We start from the raw sequence: 27990 nt of genomic DNA, 5'->3' as shown, positions 1-27990 counted from the left end.
GGTTTGATTGAATTTTTTTTTAAATCACAATTTTATCAAATCCTGTTTCTGACATGCTGTGTTAGTTGTATGGCAGACCCAAAAGGACAAATATCTTCCAAAATATTTTGTAAAAATTAGGTTAATAATAATAAAAAAGCAGTACATGTTTTGTTTTAAAAAGTATTTTTACTATTGGTTAAAAACTTGAATAGTTTTGGCCACAACTTACCCAATTATGTCTTTGCGAAGTAAATGAAATTAAAAAATGCATATAAATAGAACGCATTTAGATACAGCAGATAAATAAAAAATAATAATGAAATATATGAATCTGGGGAGATTAAACAGCCAATATGAGAAAAAAAAAACTCCAACAATTGAAGCATTTTACAGGCATGTTATAAACATCTGAATGTTAAACATGTGAAAAATTCAACATTTTCTGGTCCCTTTAACTACAAACCAACTACATCACACGGTATACAATGCATTGCAGAAAAATAAATACATTTAAAAAATAAGAGGAAAGAAAGCTGTGTTTTAGTTAATATTTTGCCACATTGCAACCACAAACAATGTACTTCATTTTGTTTTATTGGACAAATACAAAGCAGTAGACAATTGTGAAGTGAAATAACTTTTTTCCTCTGCATGGAAATCTGTTACATGTATAAAAAAGGTTTTCATTCGAGCAGGACAATTATGGTAATCCATAAAAACAAAATCCCGATAAAACCCATCAATGCTTGTGGCTGTTACGTGGCAGAATGTGACACGGCTGAATACTTTTCTAAGCGGTAGGCGTGCGCACAAGTTCTCAAGATGCTCCGACGTATTCGTCGACTCCAGTTCCCATCACCATGCATCCTCGTATTGAAGCACCGCTGTAGGGGCTTTCCCACAGTGCTGCTGACATCTCCAGCCTCTTCTGTATTTTCATGGTATTTTGACTCCTTGGAGCTGCAGATTTCCACGTCACGCACACAGCATGAGGTGAAGCTAAACGCACATAACGTCCTCGGATTGCACATGGCCTTGCATAACAAACACGTATGTAGAATCTAAAGTGAGACACTTTGGAGTAAATACCCATCGGCACACTTTGTGTTTCAGTCGTCCGTCTTTGCTAAAAACTTACAAAAGTGTCAGTTGTGTTAGTATTGCCAACATAAGTTTTAGAAAAAGGCTTAAAGTTGCCGAATTCATATAAACTCGATGCTTCACATGTAATTCCTTCATTCATTTATCAGTCTTTATTGGGCTTCCCTTCATTTTTCTGTATTTTTTTTTTTTAACCTTCATTGTTCACGAGAAGATCCACATTAGTTTTAACAGAGCTAACATTTGCTGGAGTCCAGTCCTCGATCCTCCACCTTCCAGATGGCGACTTTCCCGTCGTGCTTGGCGGCTCCGCTGAGGACGTAGCGGTCCTCAGCCGAGCAGAGCGCCGTCACCTTGTCGATATGGCCGTGGAGCTCCTTCAGAACCTCGTAGCGCTCCGTGTCCAGGATGTAAATCTTCCCCTTGGTGGAGCTACGGCCCATACCCCCGACCCATACCTGGTCAGAGAGACGGAGAGAGGGAGCAGGTTACACTTTCCCTGTCCCAAATCACTGAAGTATTAAGCCACTTTCAAATTATTTAATAGACTCATTGGACAGTGATCAGACTGGTTTATTTGTTAATTTAGCTGAAGTGTTGTTTTGTTAGGCCAGAAACTTCTACTAAACAGATTTGATACGGTAAGAATCAGTGCTGAACTGGTTTAGAAATTATTTAGCTGACAGGAAACTACATCACCTCCACTTACAGTACTAAAAGGTGTTCCTCCAGGGTCTATGTTGCACCCTTCTTCATATTCTTAGAGGATCCTTTTTAATAACCCTCTAAGGTCTTGGATCTGCTCACACAACTTTTTTATAGTCCAAAAAACTCATCCGAAACACTCCAGAGCCTCTCTCACCACGTCTCATCTCTACCCCCTAGCATACCGACAAAAACTTTTCATTGGTTGTTTTAGGGCTGCACAGTGGCGCAGTTGGTAGAGCTGTTGCCTTGCAACTGCATGGAGTTTGCATGTTCTCCCTGTGCATGGTGGGTTCTCTCCAGGTGCTCAGGTTTCCTCCCACAGTCCAAAAACATGACTGTCAGGTTAATTTGTGTCTCTAAACTGCCCCTAGGTGTGAGTGTGTGTATGCATGGTTGTGTGTCTCTGTGTCGCCCTGCGACAGACTGGCGACCTGTCCAGGGTGAACCCCGCCTCTCGCCCCGAACGTTAGCTGGAGAGGCAGCAGCACCTCCTGGCCCCACTAAGGGACAAGGGATGGATGGTTGTTTTAGAATGGTGGTGCATTTGATGAAATCAGAAATGTGGATGTCATGTTGCATTCAAGCACTTCCTGGTCACAAAACGTTCACCGAATGATCAGCAAATGCGAACAATGCACACAAAATTGTGGCAAAAATGATTGATCATAAATCTGGTTTTATTTGGGAGTAAAACCAATATAAAAAAACACTAGTTTTATAAAGTCTGAAGTCTGTAGAGACAAATGCTTTTTTATTATCTTTGTTCACAATATGAGTCTGTTTGTGAATGAACCTGGTTTTTGACTTGAATCATGCAGTAGCATCCAGTGCAGTCCTGCAGCATCACGCGGTTGATAGGTCTGCTGGTGTTTTTAACGTGCCAGATATACACCTCTGCAGAGTCGACACACACACTCCAAAGCTCCTCGCTCTAATACAAACACAGGGAGGACGATGTCAAACATTTACACACTTGAAATACATGAACACAGTAATAATAACAGACTGTCTGTCTGTGTGCTACCTCAGTTATCAGCAGAGCAGAGCTAAACGTGACTCTCTGTTGTTCGGGCAGATTTATATGTTGTTTCAATGTACCGTTCCTCCAGACCTCCATTATGCCGTCCCTAGCGCCTTAGGAGAGAGAGAAAACACACACAGTCAGTAATTTAGAGAAGAAGCCCATTCATGCTTCATTCGTCTTGCTTTATTGAGAAAAGAAACTCACAACACCAGAGAACTCCACCACAGCTGTAGACCGACTGCAGGCGATCGCAGGAGAGACGAAAATGTCTCTTCACCTACAAGACAAGTCGAGTAAATCCACAGCGTGAGATTCACCTGGGAAATGTTTATTCATCCAGATTCTGACTGAGAAGGGAAGCAACCGGCTGATTTTTCACTCGCCTGCAGAGTGGAGACTTCCCACGCCATGACGGTTCCCTCCGCACTGCAGGAGTACGCCACCTTGTGGCTGAACATGACGGCACACGTTTCACACATTTATCCAGGATGCATTTTTACAGAACATGTGCATCTTTTAGAGAAATGTATATTAATAAATTAGATTTCAACATCTAAGATTAGAACAATCAAACTATCAGCCTCTGATGATGCTCTTGTGTTAAATAATCAGTGATACGTTTAAAAAATATATATATATAAATATATATTTAGAAGTTATAGACGAGGTGTCACCAGTATTTTTCGTTGTCCAGTGCGAGTCCTGTGACCTCTGCCCTGTGCTCAGTCAGCTGCCTGTTACAGACCATGGACACCAGGCTGATGATGTAGATGACGCAGTCCTCAGAGCCCATCCAGACCTGATCTCTGTCAACTCCCAGCATGCAGTTCTGAAAACACACAAACCCAGATGATAAGCTTCAGGATTAATATAATTATTTATTCGTTTCCTTCAGTCAAAGAATATTTTGTGTTTTTAATGCTGTCAGATTAATTGTAATAATATTCAATCTATTGAAGGAATTTGGGAGTTTTAACAGATAACACAAACAGAGTCGACTCGCATTTTAAAAAGTTAAGCTCATTCACACAAATACATATATTCTCCACCAGGTGGCGTGAGTGCTTAAAAAAAAAACCATACACCTCTGATTTTTTTTTTTTTCTTTCCAAGAGACAGAGGTAGGATAAAAAAGTCCTAAGGAGATACTTCTCTCTCCGTTTCTGGTGAATGTTTACCTCACAATGATAACATGCAAGTTTCTGCAACAAGTAAAAGAAAATGAAAGAAAAAAAAGGCAGAGGGAAAAACTGCTTCATCTGTATCTGATTTCAGTGGCAGGTCTGATGGATAACAGCTGAACCTGTCTGGCTCCGGAGTCAAATATTTTTGATTACCAGCAAACTGAAGCCTTCTTTTGTTTATTGGCCTCACTCATCACTGGTTTTCCTAAAGCTACACAGAAGTTCAGTCCCAGTTCTTTGAGTTCCTCTTTGCATTGTGTTTGGAAATGTTCCTACTTTGACTAGTGAAGATGATGGTTCCCCATCAATTCAGTTTGCTTATAATTCATTGGATAGTTCTTAATCCAATTTTCAGCAATTTCCTTAGATATTTTCTTTGCTTGATGCATACCAACCTTCCCAAAATAGATTAGCATTTTCTTTACAACCACAACGTCTAAAAAATTAGACAAGTGGTTTTATTGCATCATAAAAAAAGATTTGCAATCATTTGAACGGCCTGCAGAGTCCTGACCCTGCCTTTGGAATAAATAAGAGCATAGACTGTGACAGTGATTCTCGTCCAACATCAGTGTCTGACCCCACTGATGAGCTTTTGAATGACTGGCCAAAAATGTCCACAAACGCACTCCAAAAAACTGTGAAAAAGCTTCCCTAGATGAGCTTAAGCTGCTACATCTGCAAAGTGAGTCCCGGCATCACATTAAACCCATGGATTAAGAACTGCATGCAACTCCACTTTATATGTCTGTGAGGGCAGATGAGACAACACTGTGGTAGTATAGAGAAGCAGGGATGATAATCTGTTCCTTTAGTTTGGTTTTATATAGTACCAAATCAAAGAGCTTGGAATAATTACTCAAAAATTGAATCCCAACAAATCCATGTCCTCCCTTTGAAACAAGATTTTATTGAGAATGACTGCATTCTCAAACAAAGCGTAGAGAGCATGCAGAATATATTTAAAATTTTACTATTAAGCAGAGTCAAAAGGTGTGTCTGTCCCAAACATCAGCACTGAAAAACAATATCCGCTATGACTAAAGACGGCTTACGCTCTTTGACAGAAAACAGAGGGTGTGATTTCTTTTGTTTTTAAGAAGCTTTTCTGTAAAAAGAAAAAAAAAAAACTGTCAACTTGAAAATCACCAGCATGCTGCTGGTTTCTCTTACCAGTCTTGCATTTCCGACTTGGCAGGTTTGTATGAGGGACCAGCTGGATGCATCATAGACCATCACCTTCCCTCCACCCACAGACACCCATAACTGACCTGAAACACACACAAGCAGCATTTATACGTTATTTATTGATTTAAAAAAAAAAAAAACTTTCACCAAAGACACTTATTAGAAACAGAATGATAAAAACCATACAAGAATGAGGTAAAAAAAAAAATGTTTCCTGCAACTGCACCAGATTCCATTTAGGTGTGTGACCATTAGACAGTTTGAGTCAAAACCCTTCATGCTCTGCAGTACTCTCAAGCGGTCTGACTCCACCCTGGCTTGATCTAACGGTCACATTTTTTCCTACATATTCACTGCTGCTGGAATAAAAAGAGAGAGAGCAACATCCTGCGTTTCATAAGGGGAGCAGAGAGAGAGAAACGTAGTCACTGAGAGAAGGGAGTGGTGAGGAATGAGGGGGTGAGAAAACTGGTCCTGGGCCAGAAACTCAATTCAGTGACCTATATTCAAGCGGGAGAGGCTAGCTCAGGGAGACAGACATGAATAGCTAGATGTGTCCTTTTCAGCAAAGAGAAGGCTGCCACGGAGGGGCTGTGTTTGTCATTCACATGAGTGTATTTGAGTTGGTGGTAGGTCTGCCACCAGCTTGTTTCTGAGTGGCCCCAGATGGCTGCAAACTAAAGGCCACAGCCTTTGTTGCTCCTTTTTAGCCTCCCGCGACCGTATAGCAACAGTGTACCACCCACAAAGACGAGAAGACAACAACAAAAAAAGTCACAAGTCATGTTTAATGGTCAACAGAAGTTTAGATTGACCAGTCAAAGGTTTACCAGAAGAGTATTTTGATGCAATAGGTTTCTAAACGTCTGCACAAAAATGCCAGAGGAGCACACAAAAAACAAACAAACCAGAAGTGATGAATAAACAACAAGAATGATCTAAAATCAGCTGGAATGTGAAGCGTTTTGAAACAGACACAGAGGTGAAGTTACAGAATAAAAAAAGCTGGAAAAACTGGAACAGCTGCCAAGCGTCTAACAAAATCTTTAAATATAAACAGAAAAGCCTCATATGTTTCTAAGCTAATGTCGCTACAAGTCACTTCACATTTTTTGGTTCTTTAAGACGTCATGAATCTGGGCACACATCCAGCACATGAGGCGCTCCTCAGGGCTCCATTCTCGGGACACTTTTCTGTGTTACGACACACACATTTAAATATTTTCTTGTTAACAAATGAGTCTCTATCAATTATTACCTTAATATTAATATAATATATAGATGTGTGGGAATTTTCTTTAATTTAATGTAAATAATTGTTTGTATACTCCTCATTTCCCAAAAACTTTCAGGAAACAAGACACAAAAAACTATTGCTTACTCCTACTTGTAAAACATTTTTTTACTAGTTTATATCATTATTTGTTGATATGTTTCAACTTACATTTTTTTTCAGTTTAATGAGTGTTCTTTTAATAAATTTATTGTGTTAATATACTTTTTCTCTGAATGACCTTGTGTGAATAGTGTTAGCATTAGCCTAACAATGTCTAATAATTCCCCCTGTTTTCCTGTGTCTAAAAATGAATCTGAAATAATTCATTTCAATGTCACTCTCAGGCTGCAGAGCTTCCTGCTGGTCTGCAAAGGAAGACATTTATATTTAGTTTGCAGTGGAGTCAAAAAAAAATCCAACGTGAGTTTAGAGCAGCAATTCTCATATGAACCATTATCTTTTATAGTTTTTTTTTTTTGTTTGTTTGTTTTTTTTTTTTAGATTAGACCCTGATTCAAATGGCTGGATCATCACCTCCGCATCCCAAAGTCATGGAAAAACATACAGACCTTTTAATTTAAATCAGTTATGATGGATCAGGGAAACATGAACATGCAGGAAAGAAGCTCTTGAGGATTGTCGCTTAAAAATGGGCGTGTTAAGAAACATACTCAAACATTTATGGGCTGAAATACAGGCTTGTCCAAAACCTTTAGCTTAAACTGACAACAACTAGGAACTTTTGAAAAGCTCTGAAATGGAGGCTTCCTTTTAATTCAGCGTTTTCACAATATTCAATGAATTTGACAAATGCCTTTCAGTTTAGCACTTTCCCAAACAGGGAGACCGGACGAGGAGGAACTAGTGCTGCTGGAAAATGTAATGTGCACATACACGCTTTTCCCGTAAATGTAAGAGCTGATTGTAAACCAAAGGTTAACTGCATAATCAGTAATTGTTAATTGTGTCAGTCAGTGGGGGAGGAGGGCACAATGCAATGTAAGATTACAAAACACTTCTACTGCTGAAAAACCACCAATCAAAACCCAGACTTCCTTGTGGACCAATCAGAGACCAGAGAAACCTGACACTTGTCACCACAGTGTCAACAGGAATGCTGTAGAGACTGCTTTATTTGTGTGTGTGTGTGTGTGTGTGTGTGTGTGTGTGTGTGTGTGTGTGTGCGTGTGTGTGTGTGTGTGTACCTGGAGTGTACAGCAACACATCTACAGCCTGGGGTACGGCAAATTCCACTGACGGGTTTATTTTATGCTTCAGTGTCTCTGAAGTTGTGCTGGGAACCATCATCTGAGCTGGAGACGCATAAAACAGAAGGAATTAACCTTTAATGGGATGACTGCATGGTGATGCAACAGGAAGCGCTTTCAAGCACCAATAACTACAAAAAAAAAAAACTTCCAGATGACGCATTACGTGATAAAGCTTCTATGAGCAAAGGGTTTAGCAAGATTGTTATGTGACTGAAAACAGATAAGAAATGCAATAATAACAAAAGCAAACGCAGTAGTGTGGCATGGAGAAAGAGATATCTCACCTTCTAGACTCATGCGGTCAAAGTAAGCGAGTTTAGAAGCAGCATAGATAGCTTTGCTGCTCTGAAGGCTGCCCACTACAGCGTCCATCAACAAGGCGTTGGTCAGAGCCTGCTGCATGTATTGTGGATCCTGGAGACAAAGATATTTTAGATGTAATAAGTAAAGAAACAAAACAAAAAGAAAACCTTAATTTACCTGCCGTTTGTACATATTTAAGAAGAAAGAATGAAACCAAACAATTAAAAATTTGACCTAACAGAGATAGGACTTAATGTTTTAAAAAATACCGTATTTTCCCGGACTATAGAGCGCACCAGACTATAAGTCGCAGCTACAAAAAAACAAAAACTGGAAACGCACATATATAAGCCGCTGGTATCTGCCGCTCTCGGTTTTCCAATAAACCTGCTGGGTTTATTAAGGACGCAGCCCTCCGTTTCCAAAGCCAAACCGTGGTTTCGATCACGCCGAGTTTCCGTGCAGCGGCTCCATTTCCCTCCTGTACTGCCAGTTCGATGGCCCTCAACTTAAAAGCTGCATCATATGAGTTTGAAAACATTTCTCTGCTGTGCCTGCTGCTAGCATGTGCTTGTTCCAAATGAAAATTAGCGCTTTCTTCTTTGATTTCCAATTTTGACTTCCAATGATTCACTTCCTGCTAAAGAGCCCCCTGGTGGTTGAAGAAAAATCCGCAGAAAAGCCGCACCGGGCTACAAGCAGCATGGTTCAAAGCGTGGGGAAAAAGTAGCGGATTATAGTCCGAAAACTACGGCATTTATGATTGAATATTCCAATGTTTTATTAATACTGACCCACATTTTTCACATTTTTTTCTTTAAACCACACAGTGTCCCCGCCACCTTCTGCATGCTTTCACATCTCAGCCATTGTCATCCACGTCAAATGTAAACAGCAAGAGTGGTGAATAGCATGCAAACTGTGAATGCATGGCACTTGAAACATAAGAGTGAACTAAATAAATCCATTTTGTCACTGCACACATTTATATAGTAACTATGATTGTAACTTAGTGTATTGCGCAGCTCTGAATGATACTACAAAATTTGCTAATAGTTTTTTTTTTTCCTTTTTAGTTTACAACATCAGATCTCTGGTATCTGGGATTCTAGTTATTAATGTTTGGATATTAAAATTGGCCAAACAAAATGGCAAATCCTGTTTGCCAAGATTAATTTAAGACATCGGGATACATTTTAAATTGTGATAAAAGTGGGTCATACATCAACTTTAATCCATATTAAGCTCACTTCTCAGAATATGTAATTCAGGATATATGATATAATATAGTTTTAGTTTAAGAAATCATGTATCAAATAAGTTTTGGCAACTCATTTTAATTTCCATCACACTGTTGTGTGTTTGCCTAGAGTTTCAGAGATGCAAAGATGTACGGTGGATTTGACAAATACTGCTCCAACTTTGCCACAATATAAATTTATCAAGGCTAATTTTAATCAGTCCTTATATAAGCATTGTTTATTATAGGCCACTCTGGTGCATGCAAGTGAAAATTCTCACCTAAAAGTATAATACTTAGAAATACAACCGACACTAACTTGTCTAAGTTGTGCAGAACTTTTCCAATGCTGACTTTGTCGTTAAATTATTTCTAATAAATAGACAATCTACAGCATACAGGTACAACAACAACTTTGGTTTTATTTTTAAAAAGTCAACACTTTAAAAAAGTGTTATTTAACCTCAGTTTTTACATAAAGTAAAAAGTGATCGGGCAATTGCTCTTTTCATGCTGTCTAATGTCTTTTGTTGGCTGATTAGTTACAAGAGTTTTTTTTAATCAGTGCTGCTTATAAAACATATAAAAACACTGCCATGTGTATCAATGATCACCTTGCAGACTGTGCACAGCACAGATAAGAGGAACTGAGATTGTTCAATTCAGGTGGCGAGTTAACAGACGAAAGAAAATGAAAATGTGTGTTTCAGCTACAATGTCCGGTTTCAAAAAGGAAAACCTCCTCCTGCTGCTAAAGCATGCATATTTTTGGTCATCTGCGCCTGACAGAATTTCAGCCACACCCACACAGGTCACTGCAGTTCATGTGTGTGTACATGTGCACATACATCGAGATAAAAACAAGGCAATAAAGGCGACAAATAACTCAATAATTGATCTTGACAGGGTGTTTCATTTCCCACTTTCATTTTTCTCCTGCAGAGTTTTATAATTTTGCCAGTTGCACTTACACGCCCTCCTAGACCAAAGCTTTACCTTGTGTCGGTCAGCTATTGATCGTCCTGCCCACATCTCCTTGATCATCAGATTCCACAGCTCAGTTTCCGTTTTCAGGTTCGCCTCGAATGTCTCCTTCCTTCCATGAACACGGATCTTCAGGCTGGGGATGCGTAGAACCAGGAAGGGAGCAGAGGACACCCTCACTTCCTGTCAACAAAGAGTTGTTGTCGTTTTTTCTTTTTTTTAATTCTTATTTACTGGCTCTTGTTGTTTATTCTCGGTTTTTCCTCTCACCTCCAAGTCTCGATATTGTGCCACCTCCACGTATCCCGGCCGTCCGTCGGTCAGCAAGAAAAGCCGACGCTGAGTCATGGCGATCTTCCCCACACCACGACTCGTTTTGACGGAGGACGACAGCTTGAAGACACATTCGGCAGCATCAATGTGCTCCAGCACGGATGCCGGCAGACACACCTTAAAAACAAATAGAAAAAAATATACAGTAATTACATCCAGGAAAATCCATCACCAAATTTATCTAATCAAGTCTTAAAAAAAATAAATCCTGGAACTTTTTCTCATTCTGTTTCATTGAAACTATTGACCCTTTTGTTTTACTGAGATTTCAAACAATAAACCAACAAAGTGATGAATTATTGTGGAAGAGAAGAAAAATGACAGTCACAGTTGGTTTGTTTGGGAATATATATCCATGCCACTTTTCAGATTTGCATTTTTAGAAAAATAATTAAGCCGTATATCCTTTACAACTATGCACCACCTCGTGCTGTTATTGTAGATAAAATCAAATAAAGCTTAAGGTTGTAATATGGCATCATGTACAAGAAAAGATCATGTGGTGTGAATATCTACGCAGGAACCTGTAATCGCCGGTGTAATATTTAATATTTAAAAGAAAAGTCTTCAAAGAGATCTTATGCAAGTTCTCAGAGACCACTAGAAATATCTAATTAAACTCAAGGACTTAATATTTTCTATTTTGCTTTTTTAAATGATAAACATGAGGGGAAAAATATGAATCTAATCATCCAATTATCAAATTACACAAAAAGGATCTTAAACTTGTATAACACAAATGGGCTAACATATTATTTTCACATATAAACTGAACATTTGCATTCATTTAGGGAAAAATCTGGCCATATTTATGCAAACTGCTGTTGCTCCTCCATGACTGGAGCGATTAGGGACATGGAAACAGCATGAAATAAACACCATCTGATAAAAGCTGTAGGATGCAAGAGGAAAATAAGGGAGAAGAAGCAACCTGCTGTCTGCATTGCCGGTCTTATAGGTTGAGCATTCTGCACTAGAAGTTACAACACTTTTCATTTATTCAGTCGAAAACTTAACTGCGAATCAATCAGAAACTTTTAACGCTTTACCCGAAAATTACTATTTTAAAATTACTAATTACTATTACTAAATTTATGTGCCACGTCCAATGATAAAGCAATCTGATCCTACTTCAGTCAATGCTTTTTATCTTGAAACAAATCAGTAAAATGGATGAAACATCCTGCTGTCTTTAACAATTTGCAGCCATGCGTCACAAATATCTCCATCTTCTGTTCACTTACAAACACCACTGCCAACCTGATTCCTCCCTGATAAAGACAGGCATTGTTCTCAAAAGTATTTTTGAGGAGTGTCTCACTCTTCCTTGTACCCAGAGGTCACTGTGAGGCAGCATGCTTCTCTATCTCAGAAATCATTTCTGTGTTTGCCGTTTTAGCATCTGCAGACAAGAACAAACACGACGTGACGGAAAAATAGGAGCAGGCTGCTCGCGTCAGCTGGGCCTGATGGGCATGTTGGTATGTATTTAGTGAATGCGGAGCAAAAAGAAAGCAGAGACCTCGTGCAGAACAAGCGAAAAATAAATTGCTTTGGGAATTTCTCTAAACATTTACTCGCACATAAAAAAATAAAAAAAACACACGTCAGTAATTGACAAATTAAAATATTTTCTACAAAGTTCTCTCCTGTCACAGGTATGGATATCAACACATTTCATTTTTGGTACAGACCTCTTGAGCCTCGGCCTCAGTCTCCTTCCAGATGGTGTAAAACACTCTGAATAAGTCTGGACCAACCTGCTTCTGGTGACCTGCAGCACGCACACACACACACACACACACACACCACCCAAAAATACACTGGTTGAATACCGAGCTGAGCCACATTTTGTTTTTCTTAAATCTACCGACAGAGCAGTCGTGTTTGAAGAACTCTGTTGCACACAAACGTGTCCAAACATCTGGTCGGTGGCTAAGATGCGTTTTTCTTTCTCTTTCAGGCCGTTTGATGTGCCAGCACGCCTGCAGAGTGAGCAGCTGGAGCCGGCCTTCAGCGCGACATCAACACAGCAGCTGTGTGTGCTCTCATCCACCGAGACACAACCATGTAATTTTTAGCCGTGTGGGATAAGTCAAGTCAACTAAATTTAATACTATACATCCTCTGCTGAGTTAAAAGCACCAATTAAGCAGCTTAGTGCCACCACTTGAAAGGAGAGACAGCATGGGATCGCTAGTGATGTGAACTGAGAATCTGACAGCGTTCAGATTTTTAAAGACATCGTAACCTTTTAATTTTTAACTCGAGTCCCGGCTATCTACTTCCATAGATGTCTGAGAGTGTTTCCAAACACTCCAATAATAAAAATAAAAAAAACTCAATTACCTATGACAGGTGAGTTTAAAAATAGAAAGCAGAGGAAAAAGGTTGGGTTGCATCTCTGGGAAAACTCCACCATGAATTCATTTTTTAAGCACTTTTTTCTTGTTTTTCCACAACTTTGCAAATATATTGTGAAGAAGAAGTTCAATGTTGAAAAAAAATTGAATATTCTAAGACAAAGCAGAGCTACTTTCAAGTGTTGTTATTCAAGTTAGTTCCATATGGAAACATTTGCAGGATGTGTAAAACAAGCACACGAATGCTGGAGTAGAACAAAGCTTATATAAGGCCTTGGTTTAATTTAAAAATGTATGTGAGAAACTCTTCAGAAGGGCCAAGTCAACCATTAACCCAAGAAATAAATGTTTGCCTGAAAAAGCAAAAGAAAGGGCACAGCAGAAAGATTCCTGCAGACAATAGTTAAGAGCAAGTAGTCCAAAACCTCGGAGTTTATAAAACAACCATAAACTAAAGTACAAACTAGCAATAAACAATGTTTATTGCTGGTTATCCCTCATTAACTGTAATCAAGCCAAACACACATGTAACAAGTACAGAAAAAAAAAGTTTGCTCCTTACCTACGGTGAGAGCATCAAACAGCCTGTGAATGGTTCCTTGGTCTTTTACGATGCCAGACTCCTGGACACATTTCACAAACTCCTCCAAGTGCATGTATTTTTTCGGCAGCTGGAAACGCTTTACTGCTGCGTCTTCCTGTCCCGTGCCCTGGGTCGCGCGCTCCCGCTCCTGTTCCCTCTTCAGCCGACTGATTAGGCGTTTGATCTCCGGCCTTCTGTCCGCCTGCAAAGAGGATTTTGATATTCAATACTGCTGAGGCGTTGCTGTCCATGTCACTGTTAGCCGCTGGTAATACAATACAATGAAAAAGGCCCATCCCAAAACTTTTTGTCTAATTTGGTGCGTTACAAGCACAATCGTCAATGCTTTTTACTTAAATGTTATGTGATAGAGGCAAAAGGAAATATTAAAATGTATTTAAATATAAAAACCACAAAAGATTGGTGTAGATTTGTCATCTACACCCCTTTTTCTTCCCCTTCATAATTATGGACACATGTTGGTGTAATGTGATTAAAAATGGGTAGGAATATTAGGGCAATGACACATTTAGACCTCAGCAGTAGTTTTAGTTTATAGATTCAATACGAAATAAAAAAAGTGCCGTTGGTCTGAACTGACCTGTACGCGCTCAACATCTGGCAGGGAGTCTATTAAAGAGTTAACCATCTGAGAAGGGAAGATTTCTGCGTCGGTCTTATAAAGACTATGAAAATCCTCCAATGCGTCCAGACGCCTGTTGGACACAGTGTTCACCAAACCCCGGAGGTAATGGTATCTGCACACAGAAGAACAGACTGGATAAGCCACACACAAACCGTAACAGGATTTCATTTATCATCTAGAGCCCTTTAGGAAATCTACTAAGGGGCTCTGAAATCTTGAAAAGCAGCCAAGTAATTCACAATGACTGAAACGCAAACAAAAACAAAGGACATAATGATAAAATCTTCATGACTCATGAGCTATAACCTGTTCTTCTGGAAGCAGGCTTTGTACTAAATAAAGATACAGAGGAAAATAAAGCAGAAAGGCGGATTTGGCCTCTTTTTTTAAATTTCTTTAAGGAAGCTAGAAGTCAGAAGCTGAGGCAGGAATGAGCCAACCAGAAAGATTACATAACCAAAGGGGTAATTGCTGCTTTTTATTTGCATTACTTCAGAGCTGAATCATATGATTGTTCTTCAGTTAGTGTCAGCAGAAAAGTATATTTGAACAATCCGGTCAGGTGAAACTATAAACCCTGTCTGTCATTTCAGCAGATACCTGGCCAGCAGTGCAGATTCATCAGGTGGTGTCGCATTAATAGCCTTCCCCAGTGAGGCAACCATGTCAGAGTAATAGTTCTGAACATAATGATAGGCTAATGGCGGCGGGAACTCTGGGAGGCGGAACACCTTCAGAGGTTTCTGAAGAAACTTCAACCCTGGGAGGAAAAAAAACATGCAATCAGGAACGACATCGCATTCAAATGATTCTCAGTTCAGTCACCAGTGCTGACCGCTATCGGGACTGATCTTCCGAATGGAGAGTAGTCTGTTTGCGTTCAGCGGGACCGATTCGTTAATGGGTTGGTCGAGATTCGGCAGACTGGCTCCCAGCCGCTTGCTCAGTTTGCGGTCAGGGCCAGCTCTGGACAGCTCCGACATCGGAGGGCGGCGTGGGGATTCTGTCATTGCACGATTCCTGCAAAGAACAAAGTCGGGAAGAGGATTTGGTTTGACAGCGAGAGAAAGTCGTTTGATCAAGCTTCAGAAACTTCAGGTATAAATATTTAAACCACGACTCCTCCACATCAAATGTCACTCAAGAAAGCCAGTGTTCAGTAGGAAAAAGGGATTGTGTAATCTCCCAATATGCTTGGCAATGGCAAATCATCACCAGTGTCAGCTATAAAATTTAGAATTGGGACAATCTTGGTTTGGGGATTCTTTTGGATTTCAGGGTCCAAACTCATGTAGAAGAATCAGCTGGGGACCAGAAACATGGTAGGCCCCTAACTGGTTACCAGCCATTCAGAAACTAAAAAACAATCTTTTTCCACTCACTGAGCACAGAACACCTGAGGATTACCAGGTAACCAACCTTTGTATGAATTTTATTGCTGAATTAAGAAAAAAAGTGAAAATGATTTTACAAATCAGTCAGGTGCTTAAAATGAAGTCGGAGGCATGGTTTCTTTAGCCCTCTAGAGAGCGAGACTTCCAAAGGAAAACAGGAAGGCTCAACAGAGAACAGCCAAGTTGCTCCAAATTATTTATTTTATATAATTTTTCAACCTCGATCTATCAAAATGTTGGATTTGGAAATGTTGGCAGCATTTCGGAGATCACAAAGTTGATTAGAGGATCTACATTCTTGATTAAATCCCCACACAGCCTGATGTTTTGTAACGTTAATCATGACTATTAAAAAAAGTCAGACAGTTTAACGTGTGAACTTTAAAAGTATATATTTTTTGCTTCAGAGTATTACTAATATCTTCTTCTCCTTTTACTTATATCAATAAATGACTACTTTACACAGTTGGGCAAGAAAAGAATACTAAAATGTTCATATTTTTTTACTGCATTAAAAAAATAAGTGAAAATTTTAAACTTTTCATCTCTTAGATGGAGAAGGGACAAGAGGTGTAATAAGTGATATTCATAGTAACTGAAAGTAATTTTAAAAAAATATCCCCAGAAGTTGTGTTAAGTAAAGTGATTGGGATTTTTATCGCTGACACTAAGCTGTGACATCATACCAGCGTCATACCGGTGCGCGTGGCTTTGTGTCATCTGCTCCATGCGGCTGAAGGAATCTCTTTTCCGGTTCAGCCTGTCCCGCAGGAATGAGTGAAAGATGTGCGTCTCTAACACCTGAGGACAATTCCAGCAGAGTCAGTCACAGTCTGTGTGCGTGACAGAGAGTCTACATCTTAGTTTCACAATGGTCGACAATTACCTTTCTGTAAAACAGCTGGTCGTCTGGCTCCCTCGTTCTAAGAAACTCCTCACTATTAAAAACTCTGTGTTCATGGTTTAAAAAGTCCTGGACTCCTCTGACAAAGAAAAAACAAGGTGCCAGTAGAGTGTAAGACTTTCTGATATTTCTGTTCGTTATTTTAATCTTTCGGTGGATCCTCACCTGAAGATGTTGACCACCAGTTCCAGGGCGATGTTTTGGATCTGGGAGTTGAGTTTCTGCTGCCAGCCTCTACGCTGGGAGCGAAGGGTGTTGACGTCTGTACCCGTCCCAAGGTGGCACAGCTCCAAATCGTACTGAAGCTGTAAGCTCTCTGCCCTGGAGAACGCAACGCACAAAGGAATTTAGTATAGTTTGGGATTATATCCACTATCAACTCTTCTAATTTAAAAGCCCCCAGGAGGTAACCTAGACTTAAACTCTGATTCAGATTTGACTTCTGTCATGAAACCATTTTTAGCACAAGTAATTACCCGCTAAAGAACTACGATCAGATGATGAAGTACCGATAAACTGGCCTATAACATAACAGGTTTGGGAGCATCTAAGGCATTCAAGACATCAGCAAAGCAAAGACAAACTAAATGTTCTTTATGGTGTGCATAATCTTCAAAACCTGACCTTTGAACCTTTAGGGAAATGTTTTGTTCATTTGGTTTCCAAATGCTCAGACAGCAGTTTAACGACGGTATACTGACACACTTTCAACCTAGCTTGAATTTCGTCCTCATTGCAAACATAAACTGTGGATTTAGAGTCTTTTGAGTTATGTTTCTACCAGCTGTGCACATCCAGAAGCTGAAACGTTTTGTTGATTCATCTTCATAAAAACATCTGAGGCTGGGTGAAAAGCATCTGCGGACACCAGCTTCGGCACATATTGCCAACTGGATTTAAGCCTAAAACTTTGACTAGGTCATTCTAACCCATGTAAAAACATTTACGCAAATAAATTTCAATCAATAACTAAATAAAACAGCACTACAGCAATGCTTTTAGATTGGGGTTAGCGGGCGTTACCTTGAAATAAAGCACTCTGCTGCAGCCAGAGGTAAGGCAGGAAGGTCGACAGCTTCAGACCATGATGTCTGAATAAAACCATCATCCACATTCACAAGGATCAGGTCCTCTGTCTCCTAAATGCAGAGATAGACGCATGTAAAACGTAGCACAGTTTAACAGAGAAGGGCTCAGTCTGCAGAAAAGAAAGCTTCTGTGAAAATGTGAGCTGAGCTTCAATGAGTCAATGAATAAAGATGAAGACAGCTGAGAATAAGCAGCCATTGTTGAACTCCATATTTGAGTTTACTAAGGACAAATCAGACACTATACCAATTATAAAACCTCACATTTTACCACCAGATGCGGATTTTACAGCACAGAACCATGAATTCTTTAGTTTGCATCAGTGGTTTCAATTCAACTTATTTAGTAATTCACTGGTAAGCAAAATTTAAGCAATAAACGAGTGGCGGTGCACTTACAGCAGCAATCTCTTCAAAGTGATTAATGTGACAGCCCATCAGGAAAGCGGTCGGCGCCATAAGAAAGTCCAGCATTCCTCGGGCCAAGACAGGAACGTAGGGCTGCTGCCAGGACAGTGGCTAAGAGCAGGGAGCAGGAAGAGATAAACTAAAGGATATTGTTTTAAGCTTTTTTTTTTTCTTTTTATTTTGTTAACCTAACCTGCAGGTACAGCAACAAACTCTCTGCCACCAGAGTCAGTCTGGCCCAGTCTGAGGAGAAAAAGACAATCCTCTGCTCTTGCAGAAGGCAGGAAAGCACCTGGAAGACGCAGCAGTGGGAAAACTTATTAGTCTGTTCTAGAATAGCATTTTTACAGGTGTTGTGGCTTCATGTTCTCCTGTGTGCTGTGAAATAACCACCTGGAGCAGAGCCGTGTGAGTGAAACAGAGAAGAGGAAGGTGAAGGTTGAGGTCAACAACGGGACTGTCCTGATCGTCTCTGGACGGGAGAACCACTTGAAGGGGACGGAGACTAAAAGACTGACAAACACATTTTATTGTTTAGATCTATTATAATGTGGTGTAGAAGGAAAGTATAATTTAGTAAAGAACATGCAAAGGAAGGCAGGAATATATTCTGACCACATGCAGCTGTCCAGGAGGTGGTAGGGGAACGAGGGACAGCTTGGCTGAAAACTCCCTGATCGTTTCTTCAAGATCCGCTTGTCTCGCAGTCCGCAACTGGACCAGCAGACTGGCAACGACGAGAAATAAGCATTATTACAGATAATATGTTAGAATCTTTCTGTAGCATCTTATACTAGTCATGTGAGAGATTTCCATTAGATCTGACATGATTATTTTAGGTAAAATTATGATCAAGTAGTCCAAAAAGCAATGCATTTACAAAATGACGTTACCATGACAAGCTGTCTTTCAGGGCGTTGTAGTAGGGAAACTTTGAAATGATGCACACAGCAAAAGGAGCAAACAGACGAGACTTGGGTGCGTTCCATCTGTGGCCATTTTGGAAAACACTGTCCTGAAAGGACTGTTAAGATAAAAGAGGATCAGAAGTAAAACTCCGAATTGATCATATCCAATGTTTTACTGATCAAGCTGCATGCGTGTTTGTACCTGCACAGCTCTGTAGTATTGGACAACAACTCCATGGGTTCGATTGCCAAACAGGTCGGTAAAAACCAAGAAGTGATAGGCGTCATCTTTCTGCTCACTGGCTAGCTGAAGACCATCTAATCAAAAAACAAGAGGCGCCAAATAAAACACAAACACTGATAATCTCAGCTGTAGGAGGTATGTATGCGGTTATTTAAAAAAAAAAAAGTAAACACAGCTGGTGCACAATCACCAAGCTGCATAAAGTATGTCCAAAATATCTGACGATGAAGAGCACTAAGTTTTGCTTCTGTGAAAGCACATTAGTATATAACTGGTTTTGAATGAAAGCTGTACCAGGGAAACAGAGCTGAGGCAAAGCGATGAGGTCCAGATCCTTCGGAACACTGATGTCCTCCGTTGCCGGTACCGGCGATGCTTCGTGACGACTGCTTGAATCTCCATTAGACACGCCCTCCGCAGCACGATCTCGCCTCTTCTGCAGGTTACAGAAGAAAAAAAAAAGGCATTTGGCTCGAATGATTTCTATTTAATTTTTAAGAAATTAGTTAACGAAACAAACCTTTTTAATGAAACTTCTCCTCCTCTGCACACGGCTGAAAGCTGGACCAATGACGTGGTTCGAGTTGGCCTCTATGGAAACAAACGGCGGAGCATGGACCTGCAGTACCTCAGGATCCAGCAGGGGGAGCTCACTTGACTTTGTGTGCTGCAAGGGATTGCGAAATCGTATTACTTGTTGTAGCTGTATGATAAGAATAAGTCATTATGTTTTTATAATCACAAACTTGATGATGCAGCTTGGAAATCGAAAAAAAAACTGATCAAATTTTTCATCCCAGTTCGTTTTTGAGCATACATACTTGCGGTAACTCTCGAAGCTTATCGCTGGGAGCTCCGACCACTACACAGGCCTCCAGGAGCCCAGATGGGAGCTCCGCCATCACATCAGAGTTCACACACTCCTAGAAACACACACACACACACAGCAGCACACTTACATACACTTGGAGACATTTTGATGAGATTGCGTCACTAATAATGTAATATTTTGCATTGTTTGAATACAAATTGTCCTTGAAAATCAGCACGACATATTAATCCAGAGTTATTTTAAAACAGAACACAGCTAAAATATCCTGCATCCGTTTTCATATCTGTTATGAAAACAGTTTGGAAACTGATATTTCAAATTGATAGCTCACCGTTTACACTGTGACAAACCGAACAGAGCAAGGTAGAGCTGCTGTGATGGCTAATTGATCACTCTTTTAACAATAATTAAAAAAAAAAAAAAAAAAGAAACCTTCAAAGAGTTTTACATAAGACACAAACAGCTGCACTGATTATATTTGCAAAACATAACATGAGTCTATTAAAAACTGCAAGCACCTTTTCTCTCATGATTTACACGCAGCATTGCATCCACAGAGCAGCTGTGTCACAGGGTTACCCACTGGTGCATTAAACCAAGTGTTTCACCAGAGGAATCGAAACCACAACCGCTACCAAATTACCGTCACTGAACCCCTTTTAGATTCTCTGGCGCTGACGTCCTTTTCATACGGATTTTCATACTTAAAATCACTGGTAACATAAAGCATCCTGGACACTAGCTAAAACATATTTATATTTTATTGCAGTATGATAAGCTATTTTATAGAAGAATTTACAATCGGTTTTGTTACTGTAGGAGCACTACAATCAAAAGTTTTGCTCTCCCTGTTCTTCCTAAACACACAAGAATAACCAGTTTTGAGCGTTATGGAAAAGGCTGCATTCTTGTTTTAAACACCAAATCCACATGAAAACCTCATCTGGCGAATGTAAAAGGTTACAGTTAAAATTCCAGTAGAATTTATCCAAATCCACATTTATGTCAGGAAGATAAACGTGGGCTCTTTCCATGCCTTGTTTGTCACAATTCCAGTTGTTTTATGCCTTTACATTTTTTGCTCCAAATGGTGAAAGTTCAGATAAGTCAGTCAAGACCTCTGTGTCAAATCCTATTTATACCCCACTAGAAGATGAAGTCATGAGTTATTCATTACAGATTCTAGAGACTCGCACCAACTGGGCAAACACTTTCAAATAGTCAAGTACAATTTCACTTCAACATACCTTAGATATGAAATGTTGTTCTAACTGACCTCAATAAATTATGAAAATACTTACAATGAAAAATAAATGTCTTTTATGTGATTTAGCGTATGAGGAGGACATGGTTTGTTTAAATGTATGAAAGTATGTGCAGGAAGTAGAAAGTAGGAAGTAGGGAAAGAAGACTGGTAACATGTTGGTAGAAAATGGGGCTATGAATTGGTAAAAGGGCATACTGATCTGGAGGCATCTTTACCGTGACAGTGACGCACCTTTTGAGGCTTTTCAAGAATATACTGGTCATTTAGTTGATGAAAATCTTCATTACTAATTTTCATTCAAGTTTTCATATTTAATGTGATTTGTTGTGATGTTTCTCCTTTTCAAAATGTCTTTATTTTAGAAAAACAAGCTTGTTTTACATTGGATCTTAGTGCAACTAGCATAAAGGAACAAATTATACATTACAAAAAAATGCTAAGGTTACTTTTATTTTCCAGGAAATGAGATGGGTGCCACTAAAAGCTTTAGGGGTTATTTTCTGTTCTTTCACAAAGGATTTTTTTTTTTACAACCACTAAATAAATGTTTTGAATTAAAAGTGGGACTTTTCTTAAAAATGCCGGTCACGACAGTGCTACAGCAAAAAAAATAAAATATATATATTTTTTTTTAATTCAAGCTTTATTTGCAGGTTTTTACCATCTTCCAGGTTGAGGAAATGATGTAAAAAGCGCTAAACACAGAAACATATCCTGTAAGTCTGTTAGCATACCACAGGTCATCTGTGAACATCGGACTTGTATTAGCTTCAACTAAAGGCTGAAACTGAGAAGTTTAAACATTAGCCTTCTTTTCATCTTATTAAATATTCCTTCTATCGAATTTTTTATTCATGTCTTGCTGGTTTCCCTTTCGGTTTCTACATGTATTTCTCTTCCTAAAGCCAGTCACTTAATTTCTATCATTATTCTTATTTCAACATACTGTCCGTTTCACCTTTGTCATGCATTCCCTCTAAGTCTTCGGGTCATTCCAGTCTCTGACTAACAACCCCGCTGTGCCACGAAAAAAAATAAAAAAACATCACTTAACTCATTTATAGACCTGAAACCCCCTCATTAAGCGAACTTTGAACGTTGCAATAGTGGCAATGATTATTTGCGCATTAAAATAATTTCACTATACAGGTAAAGGAAGTTTCCTGATGAAAAACTAAAGGGGGAACTTTATAGAAAGGTACACAGAGCACATGCAAAGTAAAGGAAATGCATTTCCCCCCCAATAAACATGTTTGCACTGAGTGCAGACAGCACAAACTGAAAAACAATACTTGGGACTTGAATTTGGTGTTCACCTTTGGGAGGCAACTCTACACTGCAGGACATTCAAGTCGTTTAACAAGTTCTACCTCATATCTGTCAGAGACCAATGACAAAGGTATATATTGCGATTTTTTCCCCCCCTTTATGGTTTATAAGCAAACTTGAAAAATAATAAACACTGGTTGCACAATAGACTTCCTCTTTGACAGTCTGAGAAAAGTCATAAAGATTTTTTTTTTCTAGGTTTTCTGATCCTCGGGAGAGTTAACAACTTGTTCCAAAAATCGGTATCACATTCCCCCCACCCCCCAATTTTTACAGCAAAAATTTTTGTAAATAAAAAAAACAAAAAAAAAAACACTTGAATATATTGAACAATTAGTTTCCTTATTTTTTTAAATGGTAAAAGTGTCCAACTCTGACTTTATAAGCGACCTCATAACTTCATGACAGACAAAACCCCCTGAGACACAGGAAGAAGGTCGACCTCTTAAAAGCGAGCGACATGCCCCTTTAATAGACACCAGACAAAGGTTTTATGGATGTTTTTACAGGCTAATGAGGAAAAATAAACTTCACGATGTGTCCTAGTGATCATCGAGGGAGAAGTACCAGAAAAGGGCTTATTTACATGTTTAGGTTTCAAAACAATGTCCTTTAAAAAAAACAAAAAAACAAAAAACAAAAAACAAACCGTGCATATTATAAAAGCAGAAACTACCTTTGGCTTCTCTAGTTCTCTGTATTGTTTGAGAAACATATGGCTCCATTAGCCAAATCGTTTAACTAAAATACAATTTTCAAACAAACAAAACAAATTAAACCAGAAAGTACCAACAGGTTAACAGTTTTCTGCAATTACTCTACCTAAACAATGCTAACTGCATGAACTATGACAAAATAAAAGCGAGACGTGAGTTAAGACAGACCAAGTCATATTGAAAAAAAAGTGACTAACCTTATATTACTCGATCATTTCCATTGGGTTCGGTTCCGACATTTGGTTAGCTTGCCAACACAGCCATTGTTCGCGGTCATAAAGCCGTTTAAAAACTTCACAAACTTTCCTGTACGCTCTGATTCAAAATTCACAGACACTCACCCTGGTTTACCGCTGATTTATCAAACTTAGCAACGATACGACCCTACTGTTTTCCCGTGCTCTGTCAAAATAAAAGCTTAGCTCCCAATGAGAAAGATGACTATATGTTTTGAAATGTCGCCACCTACTGCATTTTTAAGGTACTGCATATTTATTATTTAAGATCATTCAAACTTGTACTGTATATGTGCTACAAGGTAGCTTCAGTTTTGTTCTAGTTTTTTCCTGTTTACTTTAGTTAGGGAGGTAAGTTATTGCCATTTGGTTTACTTACTTTCGGTTAATATTTCAAAAATGTTTGTTTTCTTTGTTGGTTTAATCTAACCCCAAGATATGTTACATTACATTGGTTTAAAATTTACAACGAACTAATACATTCAGGGGAAAAATATTTCCTCTTTGAAAATTTTAAATGTGTTTAGACCTACCCTACGTACACCCAAAGTATACCAATTTAAATCTATGTATCTGTGATGACATCAAATTGCCACCAGATGTCGCCGTAGATCCTTTTGATAAAAAGAATCACTGAAGAAGCTTCATTTAAAATTATGAAGATTTTAGAAACAATAAAATATTTAAAAAACCCAACTTCTACTCCTTGTTGTTAAATGTTACTTTTCAATTATTGGCTTTTCAATGTATTAAAAAGCGTGCTTTTATTTCACTAATTTATGTCACAGCACCACAGTTTTGGAGATTACGTCACCTTGGGTTTAACAAAGTCAGTTCCAATATTATTATTGGAACAACTTTTAAACACTTGAACTAAAGTGTCTTTTTCTGGTTTCAGGCAAATGTTGCACTTTTAACTTCTGTATATTCATGATATCTTCAATAATTTCTTCCTGCCTTTTTATAACTTAACCTACATGTACATTAAGAATGGAAAAAAGGTTGTTTAGGAAACAAAGAACCACAGATTCACTTGTTTCGACTTAAGGCAGTCATATTGACCCCCACCTTCCAAAAATTTCTGTATTTGGAATTTTTCCTACTTTGTATTTTCAATAATGTAATATTGGTTTTATGAATATCATAATGTGCTTTAAGAAAAATCCCTGCTCAGTGAAGAAATTTTGTTAGTTTGACCAATTAAAAGATTTTAAATTTGATCAAATACAACACAAACATCTTTAAAAAACAACAACTGTGAAATACTGTTTAATTTATTAGAAGATGTAAACTAGAGTCCAATTTCAGCTATCATTAGCTACCCAAAGTATAGACAAATATATCTTCACAGTGCCTTCCTACCTTATAAAAATGTTCCACACTCCCTTTTTGCTGCCCTTAAAAACGTGGCACCCTTAGTGGAGAGCCATATTGCCTGAAAACTACGTCCTAATTTATTGACTAAATATAGTTTTATAGGTCTATTTATATCTTAAAATTCAGATTTGCTAATGCTCCGTTTCTGATTTTGACAAAAAGGGCTGTGTTTTCAACCTGAGAAATTCAAAGTAAAAGAAGTACATTTTTTTTTATTTTTAGTTGCTCTGTTAAATCGTTTTATTGTTCGGATCTAGTGGAAAGTTTTTCTAAACTACCATGCGTCTGGGTTATAAAAAGCAGTTGTAGGATTTTAAATGTTTGAGGTATGAACACATCCATTCATTCATGCTGCTGTATTCTGTGCCTCGGGCCAGGCTTTTCCTCTTTCCCTCCCTCTGTGTTTGTGTGTGTTGCTCCGTGCAGCAGCCATGTTGGAATGCTGGATGTGGAGAGGGGGGAAGCAGGAACAGGCTACGAGAGAGAGAGAGTGTGGGGGCAAGAAGCGGAGACAGACAGGAGCTCTGTAACTCTCAAACAACTCTCAGCTCTTCAACCTGAAATAACGGACTACTAACCGAGAGTAAGCCGTCTCTTCCCGCCGGCGAAACGCTCACAAACCTCTGGGAGGAGACCTGGAAGAAGTCAGCGTAAGTGATGTTATGTTTGCGGGACTGTTTTCAACTGCTAAAAGATATGACGGGATGCGGCTCGTCCTGGCTGCCGCTGTCGTTTCCTCTCTTTGAAAAGCGGGGGGGGGGGGGATTCACTATTTCATCCACTCCCTTTTATTTGGAAAATAGTGGATACGGTAGCCTGGTCGTACTGTACATCTGTTTTTCTCATTTGTAAGTTAAAAGAGTTGGAAAAGGTGACCCCCTCCGTCGCCACCAAACTGGTTGCCAGTGTAGTCGTAACTTCATGGTAAATAAGAGCTCCGGATTAACCTACATTTAGCTTGAAAACCTCTCTCAACTTGTGCTTAGTCTGTGTCTTTCTTACCAGTAGCAGTCGGGTTACCTTGAAACTCTTCCTTAACAAACTGAACTTGGTGAACTTTCTAACGTAAAGGAGCTTTTCGGTGTGATTCCTTGGCGTACTTCTTATTTCTTGCTATTTCATACTTACACTGGAATAATTAGCTGTTTTGTTGCCTTCACGTCACCTTTTTTTTTGTTGTTGTTTTTTTGCAGTGTTAGGGATATTTTAACTGTGGATTCGGGAGTTTATCCAAATACATTGACAAGTTATTACTCCAGCTCTTCAGTTGGTATTCTCTAGTTTTCCTTTTTTTCTCGATGCCATATGATACTTTTCTGCTAAGTACATTTTCTCTTTTGTCCCACAGTACATGCCATCAGATTTTCAATTGATTTTACAATTTTGTTGTAAATCCTCATTCAATCAAGATAAACTCTACCCTCCCCCAAATAATCTTCTATGTGGCACACAACTCTGATGCTCACATAAAGCAGCTTCTTAATAGATCTGTTTCAAAGCTTGGCTATTTCCACCCCTTTTTCTGTGTGTAATAAAATTACCTCTACAAAGTTGTTTACTTGTATTCTGTAGGCTCAAATGAGACATGAGCTTTTGCAATGCTCAGACCCCAATTTCACACAATATTTTACCTTTTTGCTGTTCTGCTTTTATATGGAAATGTAACAACCTGTTACTGGTTAATTAGTAGGGCTATCTGCTCTGATTACTAGCCAGTAGTCACTTGGGTTACAAACATGTTGTTACCACAATAAAAGTGACAAGAGTGATGAGGTTTTTTTGCTAATAATAATGTTTTCTTGTTGTCGAACTTCTTATTCTCATAAGTAAGGGGAAAATGTAGTCGCCCTCTGTCAATATTTAAAAATGGCGTAAAACTAGAAGGCATGATATGTACAATCAAATTAGTCCAGATAGAGAGAATGATAAAACTTTAACATTTATTTCCCTTTCCTTTTAAGCTGTAATGTGAGGTAAATCAAATTATGGAAAGACACTGAATCAGGAAATGAGAACATTTCTTTTTGTAACACTCGCCAGCTTGATTTCTACAGATAAACGGTTATCTGAATTTATGTAAAGCAACATCTTAATCTCCATGATACAATAACAAGCCTGGAGGTTATTCACACTTAGTTAAATATTGAATATCTTAAAATCTTGTGTTGGATTATAGACGCTGAAGAAGTGCTCAATGCAATCGTCAGAAACGGTGCGCTCTGCTCTGCTTACGCTCAAGTGTGAAAGAGGTTCTCTGTTTGCCTCTGCTTCAAATTCTACATGCAAGAAAATGTATCCTGAGGCCACCGGAGCTTCTGATTTAACAGTGCACAAATTAGAGCGTGGTTCTGCACGTCTACATTTCCATATCTTAAGTGCTGCTTTGTATATTGATGCGATCCAGGATGCAGGATGCAAATGGTGTGGTCCACTCTAATTTTGTTTTTACTAATTATATGTTTGACAGCACATTATTAAAGTTATCTACACCAACTCAGCTGGTTGTGGTGGCTAATGACAAACTCCTGTCATCTGAAAAGTGGACGTGCTTGTCAGGAAGGTGTCCTGCAGGAGCCACTTCCTTCACTACAACAAGCCAGAGGTGAAATGCTCTCTTTGATGTGCGGCTCGTTGAAAGCACACGTCTCTCTTGAGTGCTGCCGGCTTCGAAAGGAAATCCTTTCTGCTATTAATAAAATCCTTTTTCCTGCAGTTTCGAGATGGTGTTCAATGATGTCTAACTTGCGGAAGAAATTGGCTCAAAAATGATTATAGTCCACGCGTTCTGCAACTACTGCAGCAGAGTGCGGTAATGTGTGCTAATTACTCAAAATGTCTTTTCGATTTTCATATCGCTGTGTTTGTAAAAAGGCTTTCCAAACTGTAAGAGTTGAAGAAATTGCTTAGCATGCAGTTGCGCGCGCCGCTTCACCTTCCTAATTCAATCCTTCCTGTGGCAGATCCACGGCAGGCCAGCACAGGCGTGGTAGCCTGTGTGCATGCTTATATCTCTCTGCATATGTGTGTATAAAGTGCAGAGCAGTGCAGGAGGCCTGTATTTATAGAAACACTTGGCTACACTCAGTTCTGCCGGGGCAGTC

The 27990-nt window shown here is 39.1% G+C and overlaps 2 protein-coding genes across 2 annotated transcripts in view; one reads left to right on the top strand and one right to left on the bottom strand.

The window, feature by feature from the left end:
* Positions 1-148: 148 nt before the first annotated feature.
* dennd3a (DENN/MADD domain containing 3a) lies at positions 149-23669 on the bottom strand. The gene is made up of 30 exons (XM_015010602.2): positions 23474-23669; positions 19954-20055; positions 19653-19799; positions 19427-19568; positions 19091-19206; positions 18874-19004; positions 18596-18707; positions 18374-18493; positions 18174-18272; positions 17972-18091; positions 17508-17623; positions 16650-16805; positions 16467-16563; positions 16278-16381; positions 15022-15206; positions 14787-14946; positions 14142-14298; positions 13520-13742; positions 12289-12368; positions 10532-10711; positions 10274-10444; positions 8019-8148; positions 7669-7776; positions 5173-5270; positions 3490-3644; positions 3199-3265; positions 3020-3092; positions 2816-2925; positions 2585-2722; positions 149-1541 (listed from the first exon to the last, which is right to left on the bottom strand). The coding sequence occupies exons 2-30, from the start codon at positions 20032-20034 to the stop codon at positions 1320-1322; spliced, it is 3798 nt and encodes a 1265-aa protein (XP_014866088.2). The 5' UTR covers positions 20035-20055; positions 23474-23669; the 3' UTR covers positions 149-1319.
* Positions 23670-25095: 1426 nt separating this feature from the next.
* ptk2aa (protein tyrosine kinase 2aa) overlaps positions 25096-27990 on the top strand; it is a 69650-nt gene continuing 66755 nt past the window's right edge. The window contains exon 1 of the mRNA XM_088010278.1: positions 25096-25539. The gene's annotated coding sequence lies outside the window, so the exon portion shown is untranslated. The remainder of the gene's footprint in view (positions 25540-27990) is intronic.

Source organism: Poecilia mexicana, unplaced genomic scaffold (assembly GCF_051168715.1).
Source record: "Poecilia mexicana isolate PSO_F unplaced genomic scaffold, ASM5116871v1 scaffold_11, whole genome shotgun sequence".
Classification (NCBI taxonomy): Eukaryota; Metazoa; Chordata; class Actinopteri; order Cyprinodontiformes; family Poeciliidae; genus Poecilia; species Poecilia mexicana.
Note: the sequence above shows the minus strand (reverse complement) of the source record. Positions and strands in the feature narration are given on the sequence as shown.

What these genes read in the sequence shown, in the direction of transcription:
- dennd3a (XM_015010602.2), bottom strand. Translation starts at nt 20,034, where the DNA reads ATGGCGGAGCTCCCATCTGGGCTCCTGGAGGCCTGTGTAGTGGTCGGA. An exon ending in GGGAAGTCTCCACTCTGCAG is followed by an intron (nt 3,093 to 3,198) that starts GCGAGTGAAAAA and finishes CTTGTCTTGTAG; the next exon opens with GTGAAGAGACATTTTCGTCT. An exon ending in CTGCTCTGCTGATAACTGAG is followed by an intron (nt 2,723 to 2,815) that starts GTAGCACACAGA and finishes TGTTTGTATTAG; the next exon opens with AGCGAGGAGCTTTGGAGTGT.